An 18,341-nucleotide genomic window follows, 5' to 3' on the forward strand; every position below is an offset into this window, starting at 1 on the left:
GATTTATTTTGTCTGTGAAGTGCAGGTTGGTCCACTGCTGGGAGTGAGGGGAAGATATGGATATGTTACAGGCTTAGGAGAATAGGCAAGATTTGAAACAACTTTTGGGAGGACCAGGAAAGTAAGTGAATCTCCCAAATCTACTAGACCCATTGAATGCCAGGATTAGGTACTGTTGTGAATGGTAGAAAAACTGAAACACTGATGGCTTTTAAGAGCTGTAAGGTTATTTATTTCCCATATAAAGGTCTGAGATAGACAGCCCAGGACTAGAATTTGGTGCTGCTCCAAGAAGTTTTCTAAAGAAACGTATTTGACATAAAATATTATAGGTTTGGGAGAGGAACACCACAGAAGTGAAGTTCCCTTCTTGTCACATGATATCAGGAGGCACATGACATCCACATGGCACTACTGACAATGGTTAAGGTGGTATTTACTAGAGGTGTTTTCTCTACTACAAATTTATTGTGTTTCCCTTTTCTCACTCTTTGGAAGTGAGCCACTAAGTGTAGTCTGCTCTCATGAGTGGGGAAGGGAGCAAGAATTAAACTCTACCTGTTGGAAGAGGAGGTATATATATATGGTTTTTGGGATTATTCTATAAAAATATTTTCTCTCTTCTCCCCTACTTATTTATTTGATCATTTGTTTATGAGTTTGGAATCATTTGTATTTATTTTATACTTTATTATAATCCAATTGTCATTTAGCTTATTGTTCAAATTGTTCTAGCCTTGGCCCTTGGAATGTCTTTCAGGTTGACTCCTGTGTCTTGTCTTTATCCCATATTTGTGTTTTGGGTTTTTTTTTAGCATTTCATTAATTTATTGCTTTGCAAGATACTGCAGGCTTATCTTGTATTTACCCACACCCTAGCCCTAAATTCAGCCATTTCTCCACAGAGATTTGTTTCCTTTTATTGGAGAATAGTATTTAGGAACCAAGATCTGGGCACTGGGCTTTTTGTTGCTACTGTAGTATCATTGTTTCTAGCTTCTGGATAGTTCTTTTCAACAGATTGAAAAATAATCACATGGTTTAATGGAATAAATCTTAAAAAATGTAAATGAAGAAAGTGAATTCTTGAAACATTAACAGTAATAACCAACATGTTAAATGCTGACCCTGTGTGAAGCACTTTGTTGAGTGCTTCAGGTATAATACCTCATCTAATCATTATAACATCTTTTTTTTTTAATATCCTTTAGTTAACATACAGTGTAGTCTTGGCTTCCGGAGTAGAACCCAGTGATTCATCTCTTACATATGACACCCAGTGCTCATCCTGAAAAGTACCCTCCTTAATGCCTATCACCCATTTAACACATTGCCCCTGCCCACCCCCCACCCCTCCCATCCAGCAACCCTCAGTTTGTTCTCTGTGTTTAAGAGTCTTTTATGGTTTGCCTCCTTCTCTGTTTTATTTTTCCTTCCATTCCCCTGTGTTCATCTGTTGAGTTTCTCAAATTCCACATATGAGTGAAATTGTATGATACCTGTCTTGCTCTGACTTATTTCACTTAACATAATACCCTCCAGTTCTATCCACATTGTTGCAAATGGCAAGATTTTATTCCTTATTTATCACTGAATAGTATTCCATTGTATGTATGTGTGTGTGTGTGTGTGTGTGTGTGTGTGTGTGTGTGTATACCACACCTTAATCCATTCATCATTTGATGGACATTTGGGCTCTTTCCATAATTTGGCTATTGTTGATAGTGCTGCTATAAACATTGGGTGCATGTGCCCCTTTGAATCAGCATTTTTGTATCCTCTGGATAAATTCCTAGTACTACAGTTGCTGGATCATAGGGTAGTTCTCTTTTTAATTTTTTTGAGGAACCTCCATAATGTTTTCTAGAGTGGCTGTACCAGTTTGCATTCCCACCAACAGAACAAAGGGTTCCCCTTTCTCCCCATCTTCTCCAACATCTGTTGTTTCCTGAGTTGTTAATTTTAGCCATTCTGACAGGTGTGAAGTGGTATCTCATTGTGATTGTGTTTTTTTTTATATATAATTTATTGTCAAATTGGTTTCCAAAGCAATCTATGCATTCAATACATTCAATGCAATCCCAATCAAAATTGCACCAGCATTCTTCTAGAAGCTAGAACAAGCAATCCTAAAATTTGTATAGAATCTCATTGTGGTTTTGATTTGCATTTCCCTGATGATGAGTGATGGTGAGCATCTTTTCATGTGTCTGTTAGCCATCTGCATGTCTTCTGGAAAAGCGTCTCACCACTGTCGCTCAACATAATGTTGGAAGTCCTAGCCTCAGTAATCAGACAACAAAAAGAAAACGTGTCTATTCATGTCTTCTGCCCATTTCTTCACTAGATTATTTGGTTTTTGGGTCTTGAGTTTAGTAAGTTTTTTATAGATTTTGGATACTAACCCTTTATCTGATATGTCATTTGGAAATGTCTTCTCCCATTCCACCGGTTGCCTTTTAGTTATGTTGATTGTTTCCTTCTCCGTGCAGAAGCTTTTAATTTGGATGAGGTCCCAGTAGTTCATTTTTTGCTTTTGTTTCCCTTGCCTCCAGAGACATGTTAAGTAAGAAGTTTCTGTGGCCTTGGTCAAAGAGGTGGCTGAAGGATTATCCTGTAGGATTTTGATGGCTTCCTGTCTTACATTTAGGTCTTTGATCCATTTTGAGTTTATTTTTGTGTACGGTGTAAGAAAGTGGTCCAGGTTCATTCTTCTGCATGTTGCTGTCCAGTTCTCCCATTTGCTAAAGAGACTGTCTTTTTTCCACTGGATACTCTTTCCTGCTTTGTCAAAGATTAGTTGGCTATATATATATATATATATATATGGGTCCATTTCTGGGTTCTCTATTCTGTTCCATTGATTTATGTGTCTGTTTTTGTGCCAATACCATACTGTCTTGATAATTACAGCTTTGTAATACAGTTTGAAGTCTGGAATTGTGATGCCTCCAGCTTTGGTTTCCTTTTTCAACATTACTTTGGCTATTCGGTATATTTTCTGGTTCTGTACAAATTTTAGGATTGTTTGTTGTAGCTCTGTGAAGAATGCTGGTGTAATTTTGATAGGGATTGCATTGAATGTGTAGATTGCTTTAGTTAGTATCAACATTTTAACAATATTTATTCTTTCAATCCATGAGCATGGAACGCTTTTCCATTTCTTTGTGCCTTCTTCAGTTTCTTTCATGAGCTTTCTATAGTTTTCAGCATACATACCTTTTACCTCTTTGGTTAGGATTATTCCTAGGTATTTTATGGTTTTTGGTGCAGTTGTACATGGGATTCCTTGATATCTATTTCTGTTGTTTCATTATGTGGTTTATAGAAATGCAACCCATTTCTGTATATTGCTATTATATCCTGCGACTTTGCTGAATTCACGTATCAGCTCTAGTAGTTTTTTGGTGGAGTCTTCCGGGTTTTCCACATAGAGTATCATGTCATCTGTGAAGACTGAAAGTTTGACTTCTTTGCAATTTGGATGCCATTTATTTCTTTTTGTTGTCTGATTGCTGAGGTTAGGTCTTCCAACATTATGTTGAGCAACAGTGGTGAGAATGGACATCCCTGTCATGTTCCTGATCTTGGAGGGAAAGCTCTCAGTTTTTCCCTGTTGAGGATGATATTGGCTGTGGGCCTTTCATATATGGCTTTTCTGATGTTCCTTGCATCCCAACTTTCTTGAGGGTTTTTACCAAGAAAGGATGCTGTTTTATGTCAAATGTTTTTTCTGCATCTATTGAAAGCATCATATGGTTCTTATCCTTTCTTCTATTAATGTGACCTTAGCACTTAATTGATTTGCAAATATTAAAACCAGCCCTGCAGCCCAGGAATAAATCCCACTTGATCATGGTGAATAATTCTTTTAATGTACTGTTGAATTTGATTTGCTAGTATCTTGTTGAGAATTTTTGTATCCAGGTTCATCAGGAATATTGGCCTGTAATTCTCCTTTTTAGTGGAGTCTATGTCTGGTTTTGGAATCAAGGTAATGCTGACTTCATAGAATGAGTGTGGAAGCTTTCCTTCCACTTCTGTTTTTTGGAACAGTTTGAGAAGAATAGGTGTTAACTCTGCTTTAAATGTCTGGCACAATTCCCCTGGGAAGCCATCTGGCCCAGGATTCTTACTTCTTGGGAGATTTTTTGATAACTGATTCAATTTCTTTGCTGGCTACACGTCTGTTCAGATTTTCTATTTCTTCCCATTTGAGTTTTGGTAGTGTGTGACTGTCTAGGAATTTTTCCATTTTTTTCCAGATTGTCCAGTTTGTTTGCATATAATTTTTCATAGTATTCTCTAATAATTGTTAGTATTTCTGTGGTGTTGGTTGTGATCTCTCCCCTTTCATTCATGATTTTATCTATTTGGGTCCTCTCTCTTTTTGAGAAGTCTGTGTGGGCATTTATCAATTTTGTTTATTCTTTCAAAACATCAGCTTTTAGTTTCATTGATCTCTTGTACTATTTTTTTTTTATTCTATATTGTTTATTTCTGCTCTGATCTTTGTTATTTCCCTTCTTCTGTGGGCTTTGGGCTTGATTTGCTGCTTCTTTTCTAGCACCTTTAGGTGTAAGGTTAGGTTGTATATTTAGAACCTTTCTTGCTTCTTGAGATAGTCCTGAATTGCAATGTATTTTCCTCTTAGGACTGCCTTTGCTGCATTTCAAAGGGTTTGGACTGTTATGTTTTTTTTTTTTTTTTTTTTTTTTATTTATTTTTTTTCAACGTTTTTTTATTTATTTTTGGGACAGAGAGAGACAGAGCATGAACGGGGGAGGGGCAGAGAGAGAGGGAGACACAGAATCGGAAACAGGCTCCAGGCTCCGAGCCATCAGCCCAGAGCCTGACGCGGGGCTCGAACTCACGGACCGTGAGATCGTGACCTGGCTGAAGTCGGACGCTTAACCGACTGTGCCACCCAGGCGCCCCAAGGGACTGTTATGTTTTAATTTTCATTTGTTTTCATGTATTTTTAAATTTCTTCTTTAATTTCCTGGTTAACCCATTCGTTCTTTAATAGGATGTTTTTTAACCTCCATGTATTTGGGGGCTTTCCAAATATTTTCTTGTGGTTGATTTCAAGTTTCATAGTGTTGTGATCTGAAAATATGCATGGTATGATCTTAGTCTTTTTGTACCTGTTGAAGGCTGTTTTGTGACCCAATATGTGATCTATTTTGTTGAATGTTCCATGTGCACTTGAGAAGAATGTGTATTCTGCTGCTTTAGGATAAAATATTCTGAATGTATCTGTTAAGTCCATGTGGTCCAATGTGTCATTCAGAGCTGTTGTTTCCTTACTGAGTTTCTGCCTAGATTATCTGTCCATTGTTGTAAGTGGAGTATTATGGTCTCCTACAATCATGGTATTATTATCAATAAGTTTGCTTATGTTTGTGATTAATTGATTTATATATTTGGGTGCCTCCACGTTAGGACATAAATATCTTTGATTCTCTGGGATTCAAAACCCGAAGCCTTAAAGGACCCAGCTTGGTGTGTCTCCTCTCCCCTGTTCCAGAGTAGAGCCTTTCCACCTGCTGATAAAAGGCCTTTGGCTGGCGCCTGCAGGGTCTTTTGTCCTTGGGTACACAATAAACCCTCTTCCCAGAGTCCGAGAAAGGGACCGTTCTCTCTCAGTGCACCTCTGAGATTGCTGTACCACATTATGCACTCCAGGGCCTCTTTGCTCCTCCCCAGGAGCATATGCCAAGGCTCCTGGATTCACTCCAGAGAAGGTTGTGCACTCGAACCTCTAAGTTTTAGCGCCTAAGGCTGTTTGCAAAAAAGAAAAACTGACACTCTCTGTATTTCTCATTCCTCAGTCTGTGGTCCAGAGAGGTTTTGCTCTTGTGCTAACTCCATACCACCCTTTCACAACCCCTCTTTCCGTCCCTTTTGTCTCTCCACAGAAGGGGTTCCCTCCCCTTCGTGCCTATGCTGTTTTATCTCCCCCAAGTCACATACACACACCTTGATCCTGCCAAGCTGTCTCCCTCCAACTGTAGAGATCCTTCTGCCACTCTGCAGATTGATTTCTTGGATGTTCCAAGTGATCTGACCTCGATACGGTTGTGTTTGAGGGACGAGGAAAATCCCAGTTCCCCTACTTTTCTGCCATCTTAACTCCCTCCATCATTATAACATCCTTATGACACAGGCACTGTTAGTATTTCTGTTCTATAGATGATGAGCCTGAAGCATAGAGAGATTAGGGAACTTGAGCAAAATCATGAGCCACATGAATGAACTGGGATCAAAGAGGTGAAATTAAGGTATGATATATGACACTTGGAAATTTACTGACTGTAATAAATCAAGAGAAACCTTCTGAGAAATTATTAAACAGTGAATTTTGATGAAATTTAATTTATCAGTTTTTCTTTTACCTTTCATGTTTTTTGTGTACTAAGACATTTGCATAATTGTAAATCACATTCTCTCCTGTTTATTTCTAAAATTTACAGTTTAGTTTTTAGATTTAGATCTCTGATTTATTTCATTTCTTTTTTTTTAAATGATGTGACATAAGGATTTTCTTTTTCTTTCCATGCTATTTCAGAATTACCTTTTGAAATTAATTACCATTAAATTACCCCCCAAAAATAATAGCAACAATTTTGGGGGCACCTGGGTGGCTCAGTCGGTTAGGCATCCAACTCTTGGTTTTGGCTCAGGTCATGATCTCACGGTTTGTGGGTTCGAGCCCTGCATCGGACTCTCTGCTGGTAGCACAGAGCCTGCTTGGGATTCTCTCTGTCCCTCTCTTCCTGCCCCTCCACCATTCTCACTGTCTCTGTGTCTCTCAAAATAAAAATAAACAAACTTTAAAAAATGCTTTAAGAATAGCAACAGTTTTGAAAAAGAACAACATTGAAAGACTTAAACCACTTGATTTCTAGACATCTTACAGAGCTGTAATAATTAAGATACTATGACACTAGCATAAGGACAGAAGTAGGAATCAATGGAACCAAGTAAAAAGTCCAGATATAATTCTACACATATATATTCAGTGATTTTTAGTATGGTGCAGTTTTAGCATTCAGTATCAGGAGTGTTAAATGTGCACCCTCAGCATTCAGGAGACCAATGACTTTTTGCTCAGCTTTTTTGGTGGTTAGAGGAGTTGTCCAGAGGACATGCAATGAATTTTATTTATTCTCAGATCAGCAGAGGTTGCTTGTTACTTCCAACTAAGAGTATCCGCTAGTTTAATATACTTTACTCGTTATTTTCTATTGGCTTGTCTTCCTATTGAATTTCAAGAATTCTATATGTATCCTAGATATATATCCTTTATATCCCTTCTTCCTGGTGAATGCATTTTTAAAGCTTTGTTGACAGTATATTTTATTTTTGTTTTTTTAAGAATTTATTTTTAAGTAATCTCTACACCCAAGATGGGGCTTGAATACACAACCCTGAGATCAAGAGTCAGATGCTCTTTTGACTGAACCAGCCAGGTGTACCCCTGTTGACAGTATTTTTTATTGAATATTCAGATTTATCAATATTTTCTTCTATAAGTTGTGTTTTTGTAATTCAAAAATCTATTCCTATGCTGAGATAATAAAAATAGCCTCTTTTATTTTATCTTGTATATTTTGATCTTTGATCTTATCATGCTCTGAGATAGGGATATAATCTTTTTTTTTTTTTTTTCTGGTGGGAAAGCCAGTTCCCCAACCCCATTTGTTTTAGTGTTTTCCCTACTGATCAGCAGTGCCACCACTATCAAATGGCAAAGGTTCTCATGTGCCTGTGTCTGTTTTTGAATCCCTGTTCTCTTTTCTTCATCTGTTTTTCTATTCTTACATTAATTCACATTGTTGATTACTTTAGCTTATAATGAGTATTGGTATCTGATAGGGCAAATGCCCCCAAACTGTTCTCCTTGTCCAAGTTGTCTTTGCTGTTCTTAGACTTGTATTCTCTAGTTTGTCTACATACAGAGCGCGCGCGCACACACACACACACACACACACACATCCTACTTGAATTTTGATTGGATTTACATTGAATCTGTGAATTAGTTTAAAGGATTCTTATCATTATTATGATACTGGGTTTTCTTCTATATGAATATGGGTTCATTAGTAATTGTATTTTTTTTTACACTTCAATAAAATGTTTGCAATTTTTACTATATATTTTTGGTTTATTTCTAGTTACCTTATATTTTTATTTCTATTGTGAATGATACATTTTCTTTTGTTGCAATGTCTAGTTGGTTATTGTTGGTTTATGGAATGTTTCTAATTTATTATCAGCTATCCTGTCAAACTTTCTTATTTCTAGTGTTTGACTATAGAGTCTCTTTAATTTTCTGTGTAAGACAATTACAGTATTTATATATATGATTTACTTGCTTTGTTTCTAATCCCTAAGGTTTTTTTTCCCCTTTCTTCTTTTGTTTTAGTGCTTGGACCCCATATATTATTCAGTGTTAAATAAGGGTAGTAGTAGCAGGCATTTTTATGTTTTCCTTAAACAATGAGAATATGTCTAAAGTTTCACCATTAAGTATAATGTTGGCTCAATATTTTGAATAGATAACCTTTTCTATTAGTTAAAGAAGTTCCCTTCTATTTCTCCCTTGAAAGACTACTGAATTTTTCAAATGATTTTTTGTTATATGTTCAGATGATACTGTGATTTCTGTCCTTTAGTTAACATTTGTTATGTACCCATTTACATTGATAGATTTGTATGATATTGAGCATATGTTGAATTTTTTTGATAAATGTTACTTAAATCTACACATTTCTTTCATTGCACTTTTTACTAATATTTTACTTAGGATTTTTACATCTATGTCCATTTTTGAATTTGGCTTATGATTTTTCTTACTTGTATTTTACATATTTTGTTTTTATGTGAGAATTTTCTTAACCTTTTAGTATAAATTAGGTAACTTTACATTAAAAAAATCTCTAAAATAATTAGTATAAGAAAGATATTTTGTTCATTGAAAGTTTGATAAAATTTCATTTGGAAGCCTCTCTGGCTCCAGATGCCTTTTACCTCCTGGGGATGAGATTTTTAATTATTGAACTTTTAAACTGGCTATTATATTATTCATGCTTTCCACACATTCTTGAGTAGATTTTGATGGTTTATAATTCTCTATAAAAGTTTCATTTCATCAAATTTGTCTAAAGATACTTACTTCTTTTAAGTTTCTTTTTAAAGTTTATTTATTCATCCTGAGAGATAGAGAATGTGTGTGAGTGGGGGTGGGGGCAGAGAGCAAAGGAGAGAGAGGATCCCAAGCAGGCTCCTTGCTGTCAGATGCTCCTTGAGCCAGATGCTAAGCTCAATCCCAGGAACTGTGAGATCATGACCTGAGCAGAAATCAAAGAGTTGACACTTAACCACTTAACCGACTGAGCCACCCAGGCACCCCAAAAGGATTTAGTTCTAAAAGTGATAGCTGGGGGGTGCCTGGGTGGCTCAGTCAGTTAAACATCTGACTTCAGGTCAGGTCATGATCTCCCAGTTCGTGGGTTTGAGCCCCGAGTCCGGCTCTGTGCTGACAGCTCAGAGCCTGGAGCCTACTTTGGATTCTGTCTCTCTCTGTCTCTCCCGCTGCCCCTACCCTGCTCATGCTCTGTCTGTGTCAAAAATAAACAAACAAACAAATAAATAAATAAAAGTGATAGTTGGGTCTGTAGCTGTGCCCTTTTTCCTTCTTAATGTTAATTAAACATTAATAAATTAAACAATAATAAATAAATAATAAATAATTAACATTAAACAATAATAAATAAATAATAAATAAATTGAGTAGTGAAAGAAGTTTGCATATTTTTAAGTCTTTTTTCAAGTCTTTGATTTTGTTGATTGTTCTATTGTTTTAAATTACTTTCTATTTGCTGTATTTCTTGATGATGTCTTACTTTCTACTTTTTTTGGAGATTTCCTCAGTTTTTCTTAGCCTTTATGATTACATATAAACCTAATATTTGTCAGTTTTTCTGTTTTTGTTATAAATGTATTTAAAACTGTACATTTCCCCTTTAAACACTGCTTTAGCTAACTTTCACATTAGTTTTGATATGTTGTTTTTTCATTGATGTTTCTTAAGATAGATACATATATATATATATATACATATGTATATGTATATAAAATCAACTCCTGTGTTTTAATAGTTCACAATTTCTATTTGGTTTTCTTTTTAACACATTCACAAGTGTACTTTTTGTTACAAAGTACTTGTTTACTATATTTTTTACTATATTTTATACTATTGATTTTATAATAGCCATGTCACAAAATTTCTAAATCATAATATTTATGGCTGCTATGATATGGGGGACAGTACTCTGAAATCTTAGTTCTAAGATCAGAGAAAAATATTGCCTTTGGTTCCTCTCTGAAATACTCTGTTCAGTGAAAGAGAGTAATTAACAATGCTCCTACAATAAAACCAGCACAGAGTTTCCTAGGGAGGATTCATATTATATTCTTCAATAAAGCCTGAAATGATTTTCTATATACATTAACATTTTGCTTATTTATTTATGATTAATAATTCAAGAAGTCAAAGTGAGGCATATGTAACACGCTGCTCTTTATCCCAGAAGTAGACCCTGGAGAAAGAATTATATTCTGTAATACCTAGTACATGTGTTCTGTAAGTTGTGTATATTTAGGATTTATCTGAAGAGTACTTTCTTAAATAATATGGAAGTAGGAACAAAGGGACCGCTCAAAAATTAACTTAAATTAACTGAGAATGATCCTAGAAGAAGGATCATGTTTGCTCTGTTATTTTTTTAACGCAGGGAGAAAAGTGATTAATACAGGAGATAAAGATGAGATGACTCTACAACAAGAAAGTAGATTCCCCTTATGTAGCTTGGCTTTTCTCATTAAGGCACACCCTTTCTCTGTGTAGCCCTTTGCATTTGATCAATTCTTCCCTTCTCTTTGTTCAGGAAAAGATATGGAGGGAGAGGACTCTAATTTGAAAGACGTGATTTCCTGGGAGAGTTTGCCTTCATCAAGTCAGACACCTAGATCAGTGACTCGTGAGGTAAAACTAGACGAGGGAATCTCTGCTAATTGATTGTGACTAATGCCTAAATCACTGAGTAAGCCCTCTAAGGAATAGGTGTCTATTTTGTTCTCCTCAGCATAATAATTCTCAGTTCCATTTCATTCTGGTGTTGAAGATGACCCAAATATCTATTTGAAAGAGTGCAACTCTTTGTGACTCTAAAGAAAAAAAAACCTTTGATACTATTCTGGAAAGTTTACTTATTTTGACATCTATTTCATTTTGTGCTACTGATAGAGATACAAAATAAATTTCACATAAAATTTGAAGCACTTTTAGGTATATTGATGATGGAATTTTTAATTGATAGAGACATGGTGCAGTATCTCCAAACCATGGAAAGGTAGAGAGTTGGGAAAAATCTGGGGCAAAAACTCTCACCTTGACATGTGTCTCCTCCCTTGTGGAGGTTAACTGCCAGGATTAAAGCACAAAAAGCGAAATGCATTGTCATTGTGTGGGTGGCTTGCAGTTTTTTTTATCTACTGGAACTTTGGGACTTCTACCATGTTGCTGTCCTCATACTCACATTCTGTAAGTTGCAGCATTATTAGAGATAAAAATAAGTACCAAGAACAAACATTGCTGTCCTAACTTTCCAGTTTGGTTGCCATCCCCACCCAAGGGCTGACAGTCATGCTGCTTTGAAAAACAGTGCTATGGTTTGATTGTTCTCTCTTGTAAGAATCTGTGCGTTCCTCTGTGACATGTAAGGTGGCTGCATCAGGGCCACCCACGATCACATATCTGACTGGCAGTCTCCAATTTTTAGTGTACTGCTGGGCTCTCAGCTCCATTGTTGATACTTTTCTCTGATCAGAAGGATTTTCTACTTGAAGGACTGATAATTTCAAAATGAGCACCTTCATAGAATGTCCCAAGTAGATCGTTTTTATAACCATGCTTGACTCCCTTCTAGAACTGTGTTTTAATAGTTTAAAATGTTTAAAATACATTTTATTGTATTAAATACAATACAATTATTGTACAATTGTATTGTACAATACAATAAATACAATTATTGTATTGTATTGTAAATACAATTTAAATAAATTACAATTTAAATAAATTTAATAAAATACATTTTATTGTATTAAATACAATACAATTATTGTACAATTGTATTGTACAATACAATAAATACAATTATTGTATTGTATTGTATTAAAACTGTGTTTTGGGGCGCCTGGGTGGCGCGGTCGGTTAAGCATCCGACTTCAGCCAGGTCGCGATCTCGCGGTCTGTGAGTTCGAGCCCCGCGTCAGGCTCTGGGCTGATGGCTCCGAGCCTGGAGCCTGTTTCTGATTCTGTGTCTCCCTCTCTCTCTGCCCCTCCCCCGTTCATGCTCTGTCTCTCTCTGTCCCAAAAATAAATAAAAAACGTTGAAAAAAAAAATTAAAAAAAAAACAAAACTGTGTTTTAATAGTTTAAAATGTTTAAAATACATTTTATTGTTTTTTTTTACCCCCATATTTTATGGCTTGACATATCTAGGATAAGTTTTGATATCCTTTAAAGTTTCATTTTAGAAAAGAGTATCTTAGCAATCATTTCTGGATGGTTTTTAGAGTATGTTGGGAAAACCAGCTGATTTTACCAGAATTTGCTTTTAACACTTCATGAATTAATTTGATGTTACAGCCACTTGATGCCCTTTGAGTTATGATGCTGTCTGTAGGAATTATCTAGACTCATAGATGATTGTATTTGGAAGCTAGGTCAAATCATTTTTATTCCAACAATCATTTTAGACATGAAGAACCTAAGTCCTGGAGAGCTAAAATGATTTGTCTGTGATCATACAGCTCTTCAACCACAGAGAAAAGACTAGAAACCAGGCTCCTGTCTCCTAGTATTACTGCTTTCACTTTGTCCTCATATGTCCTTGGCGTATGCAGTGCAAAAAACCCAACTTAGGCTCCTCGTAAAAATTTATCTAGCCCTTTCTTTAATTTGACACAAATTTGATTCAGTGAGCAATCTCTGAAAAGACCTGACATCTTGGTAATTTAGTATATTTCTCCTTGTACCTTCTTGGCGTTGCTGGCCAAATCACATTTCATTCAATCAAAGATGTATTAGAGTCCTAAGTGAGCCTTTAATTTGAATTGCAGCCATCTAAAACAGTTCGCTTCTTGGATAAATGTAATCAAGTTGATTTTGAAGTGTGACTTGAAATATGTCTCAGGTTTAAATTATGGTAGGAATTCTTACTCAGGTGATGTCATTTTTCCTCAGTGAGCAAGTGCTAAGAAAATGGCTTTTTAAACATATCTTGTTGGAAGAAGAGAGGGACTGTGTTGGTGCAATAGTATTGTTCTCCTTTTTCTCCATCCTCACATTCCTGTTTTAATTATCCTGAAATTGATGCTTAGGGATTTGTTTTACCAATTAGCATTGATAAACTAGCTTTCAGGACTAAGCCAACTCTGTAGAACTCATTTAATTCGTTGGTCATCTGTATAGGTTAATGAGAAGGAATCTTTGGGGAACATTTTCCCCCCGATACACAGAGCAACACTAACAAAAGAGAGGTAATGTAGCTATAGTAATGTCAGACAAATGAACTTCAAAGCAAAAAACATTAGGCTTTAGAGGTCACTATATAATACGGGAAGGTTTAGTTCACAAGGAGGATATAAAATTCTAAATTTATAAGCACCAGAATATGTAAATCAGAATTACAAGTAAGAATTGATAATTTCACTATGAGAGTAGACCATTTAAAAATATATCTTTATTAATAGAATAGATAATAGTTAAGAGTAGAGAAATAACAAAAAAATTTAGCAAGATATATATAATGAACATATATATAGAACTTGCATCCAGAAGCTAGAGAACCCATATTCTTTTCAAGCATACATGGACCATTTATAAAAATTTACCATGTACCAAATCAAAATATATCTTAACAAATTTCAAATAATACTATATATTTAAGTTTATAGCGCTGACTGTAATGTCTGACATAAAGAAATTCACTTAGAAATCAACCACAAATAGAAAAAATATGCATTTGGAATTTAAAGACATACTCAAAACTTGTGGGTCAAAGAAGAAATCATAATGGAAATTTAAAATATTTATAATAGAATAAGTATAAAATTACAGTATATAAAAACGTGATTTTCTCATTATGCAGTAGTTAGCAAATGTATACCAAATATTAAGTACAAATTATCTACCATAATGGATTATACTGTTATATTTACAGCTATAAAGTATGTGGGAGTCAATTTAATAAATGGTATGAATTGCCTTTCCTGAGAATATTTAAAAGTATTTTGATGTATAGCTGTATCATATTAATGGATAAGAGGAGTTAATATAATAAAGAAAACAGTTATCTCTAATTTAAATACGAAATGAATTTAACTTAATTTCAGTAAAAATTCCCAAGTTTTGTTTTGTTAGTGTATATTTGAGGTTTGATCAACTGATCAAAAAGCTTTTGGGAGAACAGAAGGTCAAGAATAGGCAAGACAGTATTAGGAAAGAAAGCAAGAGTATATATGTGGTGGAGGGGGCCATTGGCACTGCAGAGTGTCAAGGCCTATTAGAACGCTGTAGGAATTAAAGAAATGTGAAAACAGTATAGGAAGTGGCAAATAAGACCCATGAAACTGCATAGAAATTCTAGAAAAGACCTATACACATATGGGAACTTTTCATGTGACATTGTAGATTTCTAGAATGGTGTGCTCAATTAATGGTGCTGGTATAATTGGTTATTCCAACATGAAAAATAAAATGACATTATTGCCTGTGAGTAAAGATGAATTAACCTTTTCTTTTTCGCAACGAGAAAATGATCTTGTGTTAGCCTTCTAGCACCCTGTTTCTCTGGAAACCTGGTGAAAGTGGACGATCAGCTGTATTACCAGGTGGCATTGGCTATGATAAAAATGATCCCCAGACTGGGAGGATTATGACTAGGACAATAAATGTCTTAATGAGAGTACTAATGGCATGAATGTGGGAATCCCCTTGCAGTGAGCCCTAGGTTAGGTTCATGCATTCTTACAAGAGATACGGGTTCCTGTGCTGTTTGAGGTTTCTAAGGAGGGGGACTTAGGTACCCACCCACCCATTGCTTCACACCTGAGCTTACACTAGAATGCTGCTAGGACTCTTAATGAGGGCAAGCCTAAGACTGTCCTGCTCACATGTTGTGGTTTTCCACCGTATCCTCTGCAAAGCTCATCTGGTACCAGGTGTGGCCTACTGGATCTTGTGAATGTCCAGTTGAACGCAAGATCATTGTTGGTGGTTGCGCAGAGTGGGTGAGGAACACTTCACATCGAAATTGTTTCTAGGTGAATTAAGTCCCCAAATATTAAAAGCAAATGTTAAAAAATTTTGGAAAAGTATTTGAGAGTAGATGGTTTTCTTGCATAGGGAAAGACTTTTTTATCTTTTTATTTCAATTTTTATTTATTTACCTATTTTTATTTAAGTACAGTTGACACACAGTATTACATTAGTTTTTGGTGTCCAACATAATGACTCAACAACTCTGTATGTTGTGCTATACTTGTGTCACCACAAGGAAAGACTTTTTATGTTTTATGTATTATTCAAAATGACAATTAGCTAATCCACTAGAATTTACTATATTTAGAAAACTACTGCTAAAATATGAGTTAACTTTAATTTCAAGCAATCCTTATTCATATTAGATTAAAAACCTAATAACTTATATGTTTTGATTTGTTCAACCAAATGAATATGCTTGGTAAGAACAGTGTTGGGTAATTGTTTACATCTTTCCATTAACATGCTTGTTTCTAAAATTGATTGTGTTTGAGTCCATGTTCTGGAATGATGGCTGTATATATGCCCACAATAGGTATTCCAGATCTAAAAAAATTCATGGAATAAGCAAAACACACACGCACATGCACACGCACACACACACATACTTGCGAGCGGGGAAAGATTAATAAGTTTTACACAATCAGAGTCGTCAAAGATACTTGAGAAAAGATGAAAAGACATGGTATATAGGCTGTGACTTGAGATGCTGCATGAGAAATAGGCATGAGGTGAGGGTGGTCAGTTAGGCAGAGGCCAGAGGCTCTGCCTGGACCTGGGATCTGCTGTTTCTTTCACTCAGGATGCTTCCCTGTCTCTTTGCTTAGCCCTTCCTTTTGCCTTTTAGGTACATGGCAGTTACGTATCAGCATACTCTGTTACTGCAGTAACACCACCAGCTGTAATTTGTATATGTTTGCTTGTGTGTTTTCTTTCTCCCCATGAGAGTATATATGCTCTGCAAGGGCAGAACACATACCTCTCTTGTTCACTGTTTTATCCATAGCACTTAGACCACTATCTGTGCATACTGGGTCCTCAGAAAATAATTGTCAAATGAATGGATTAATTGAAACAGAATTGAGGGCTAAAATATTGATTGAATTTTTAATTTAATGTGATTTTTCCCCTCTACTCTCATTTTTTTTGTTATTATTATTTTTTTAGTATACAGGACTCTGTGAATGCAACAAAGTGGAAAAAAGTCTAGGGGGCAGGAGAAAATCTCATGGCAGAAACATACTTAGAATTAATTACTGGATTAGATTATATAAGTATTAAAATAAAGATAAATATAGTGCTAAGAATTTTGTATGTAAACTAAATGTGATAAGCATTCATTATAAGAATCTTCACTGGGCTACAGTGATAGTCTTTTTTTTTCTTATCACAAATGAAACTTATTTTTATCAACTTCTGTAAAATAACTTGGGTGACTCAGTAAAAATCATTTGTGTGTGCATAGTACTTTATACTCTATTTTTACAGTTTGGAAAATATTTAATAGGGAGAAATACATTTCAAGTGATTTTATAGGAATAGAAATCAAACTGTGATTGTGGTCTTAATTCTGTTATTAAATACCTTAGCACTCTTCTTAATAAGCTATAGAAATCGGGGGTGCCTGGGTGGCTCAGTTGGTTATGTGTCCGACATTGGCTCAAGTCATGATCTCGTGGTTTGTGAGTTCGAGCCCCATGTTGGGCTTTGCACTGATAGTGTGGAGCCTGCTTCACATTCTCTGTCTCCCCCTCTCTCTGCCCCTCCCCTGTGCTTTCCCTCTCTCTCTCAAAAATAAATAAACATTAAAAAATAAAAAATCTATAGAAATCATATTTCTTTTAAACTATACATTCCTAAAATCATAGCCATAATTTTCTTTCCTTTCTTATTCCTGTAGGTTTTGGCAAAGGAAGATAGCTCAGAGGAGGTAAAATTCTCTCCTCAGAGTTCCCAAAATGATTATGAGGATATTTTAAAAGATGCTACAGAAAGGTATAATGTGCTTATTTAGTGAGTTTTCTATTCATATTCATAGCTAGCTCTCTCAGTGGAGACAGTGAATAATGGCCTTCAAATGTTTGGTTAGTTTTTCAAGATACAGCTCTTTGTAGTAAGTACAGCCTGATTTGGCTAGAAATAAGATGTGTTTATGATCTCATAAATATAGTATTAACAGATGAAAAAGATATCCCTAAAGAATGTAATTTCTCTGTCATCTCAACAATTGTACGTTTCCAGAGTCATGGTGTTTGGAACTTTGGAGAGGACAGTGTACTTGAAGTAAGGTAAAGCTCAGTACACAACTAAATTTTACTAGAAATGATATTTGGTTCCAGAAAGAAAATAATGTGCTGGAAACAATAGAATTGTTAGCATGGTGAATTTTTGGTACTATATATGAAAGAATTTAAGGAACCAAAAGAAAAGTAAATTTCCATTAGAAAAACAAAACAAAAATAATATTCATCTTTATAAACTGTTCACATTTAGGTGTTACATGCAAAATCATGTCAAATAAGAGAACATTTTAGTGAGCCATATTTCCTTAGAGATTTATAACTAATATTAGTGGCATAGCACTGCATAATAATGTGTATAATAGGTAACTTGCATATATAACTTTCAAAAGTGCGTTAGGTGAACAAATAATAATTCAAAAGGCATTTTGAGATACTATTATAATCTAATAGTTTATATTAATTTACTAGATACTGATTATATACTAAACACTGTAAACAACTGCAAAATATTACACAGCTCTTGCCCTTTATAGGTTTTTAAAAATTGTTTTTAATGTTTATTTATTTTTGAAAGAGATACAGAGTGAAAACAGGGGAGGGGCAGAGAGAGAGGGAGACATGGAATCTGAAGCAGGCTCCAGGCTCTGAGCTGTCAGCACAGAGCCCGATGCGGGGCTCAAACCTGTGAACCATAAGATAATGAC

The 18,341-nt window shown here is 35.3% G+C and overlaps 1 protein-coding gene across 4 annotated transcripts in view; it reads left to right on the forward strand.

Moving 5' to 3' along the window:
• PTPN20 (protein tyrosine phosphatase non-receptor type 20) overlaps positions 1-18,341 on the forward strand; it is a 103,645-nt gene that overhangs the window by 39,297 nt on the left and 46,007 nt on the right. Inside the window, exons 3-4 of one of the 4 annotated variants that reach the window (XM_078434498.2) lie at positions 10,956-11,053; positions 17,295-17,389. The exons of 2 other annotated variants lie outside the window; for them this stretch is intronic. In XM_078434498.2, coding sequence (XP_078290624.2) covers positions 10,956-11,053; positions 17,295-17,389 — 193 coding nt within the window. The remainder of the gene's footprint in view (positions 1-10,955; positions 11,054-17,294; positions 17,390-18,341) is intronic. One more of the 4 variants, XM_081790516.1, reaches the window with a different exon arrangement.

The sequence above is a fragment of the Panthera onca genome, chromosome D2 (genome assembly GCF_046562875.1).
Source record: "Panthera onca isolate mPanOnc1 chromosome D2, mPanOnc1 haplotype 2, whole genome shotgun sequence".
In the NCBI taxonomy this organism is placed as follows: domain Eukaryota; kingdom Metazoa; phylum Chordata; class Mammalia; order Carnivora; family Felidae; genus Panthera; species Panthera onca.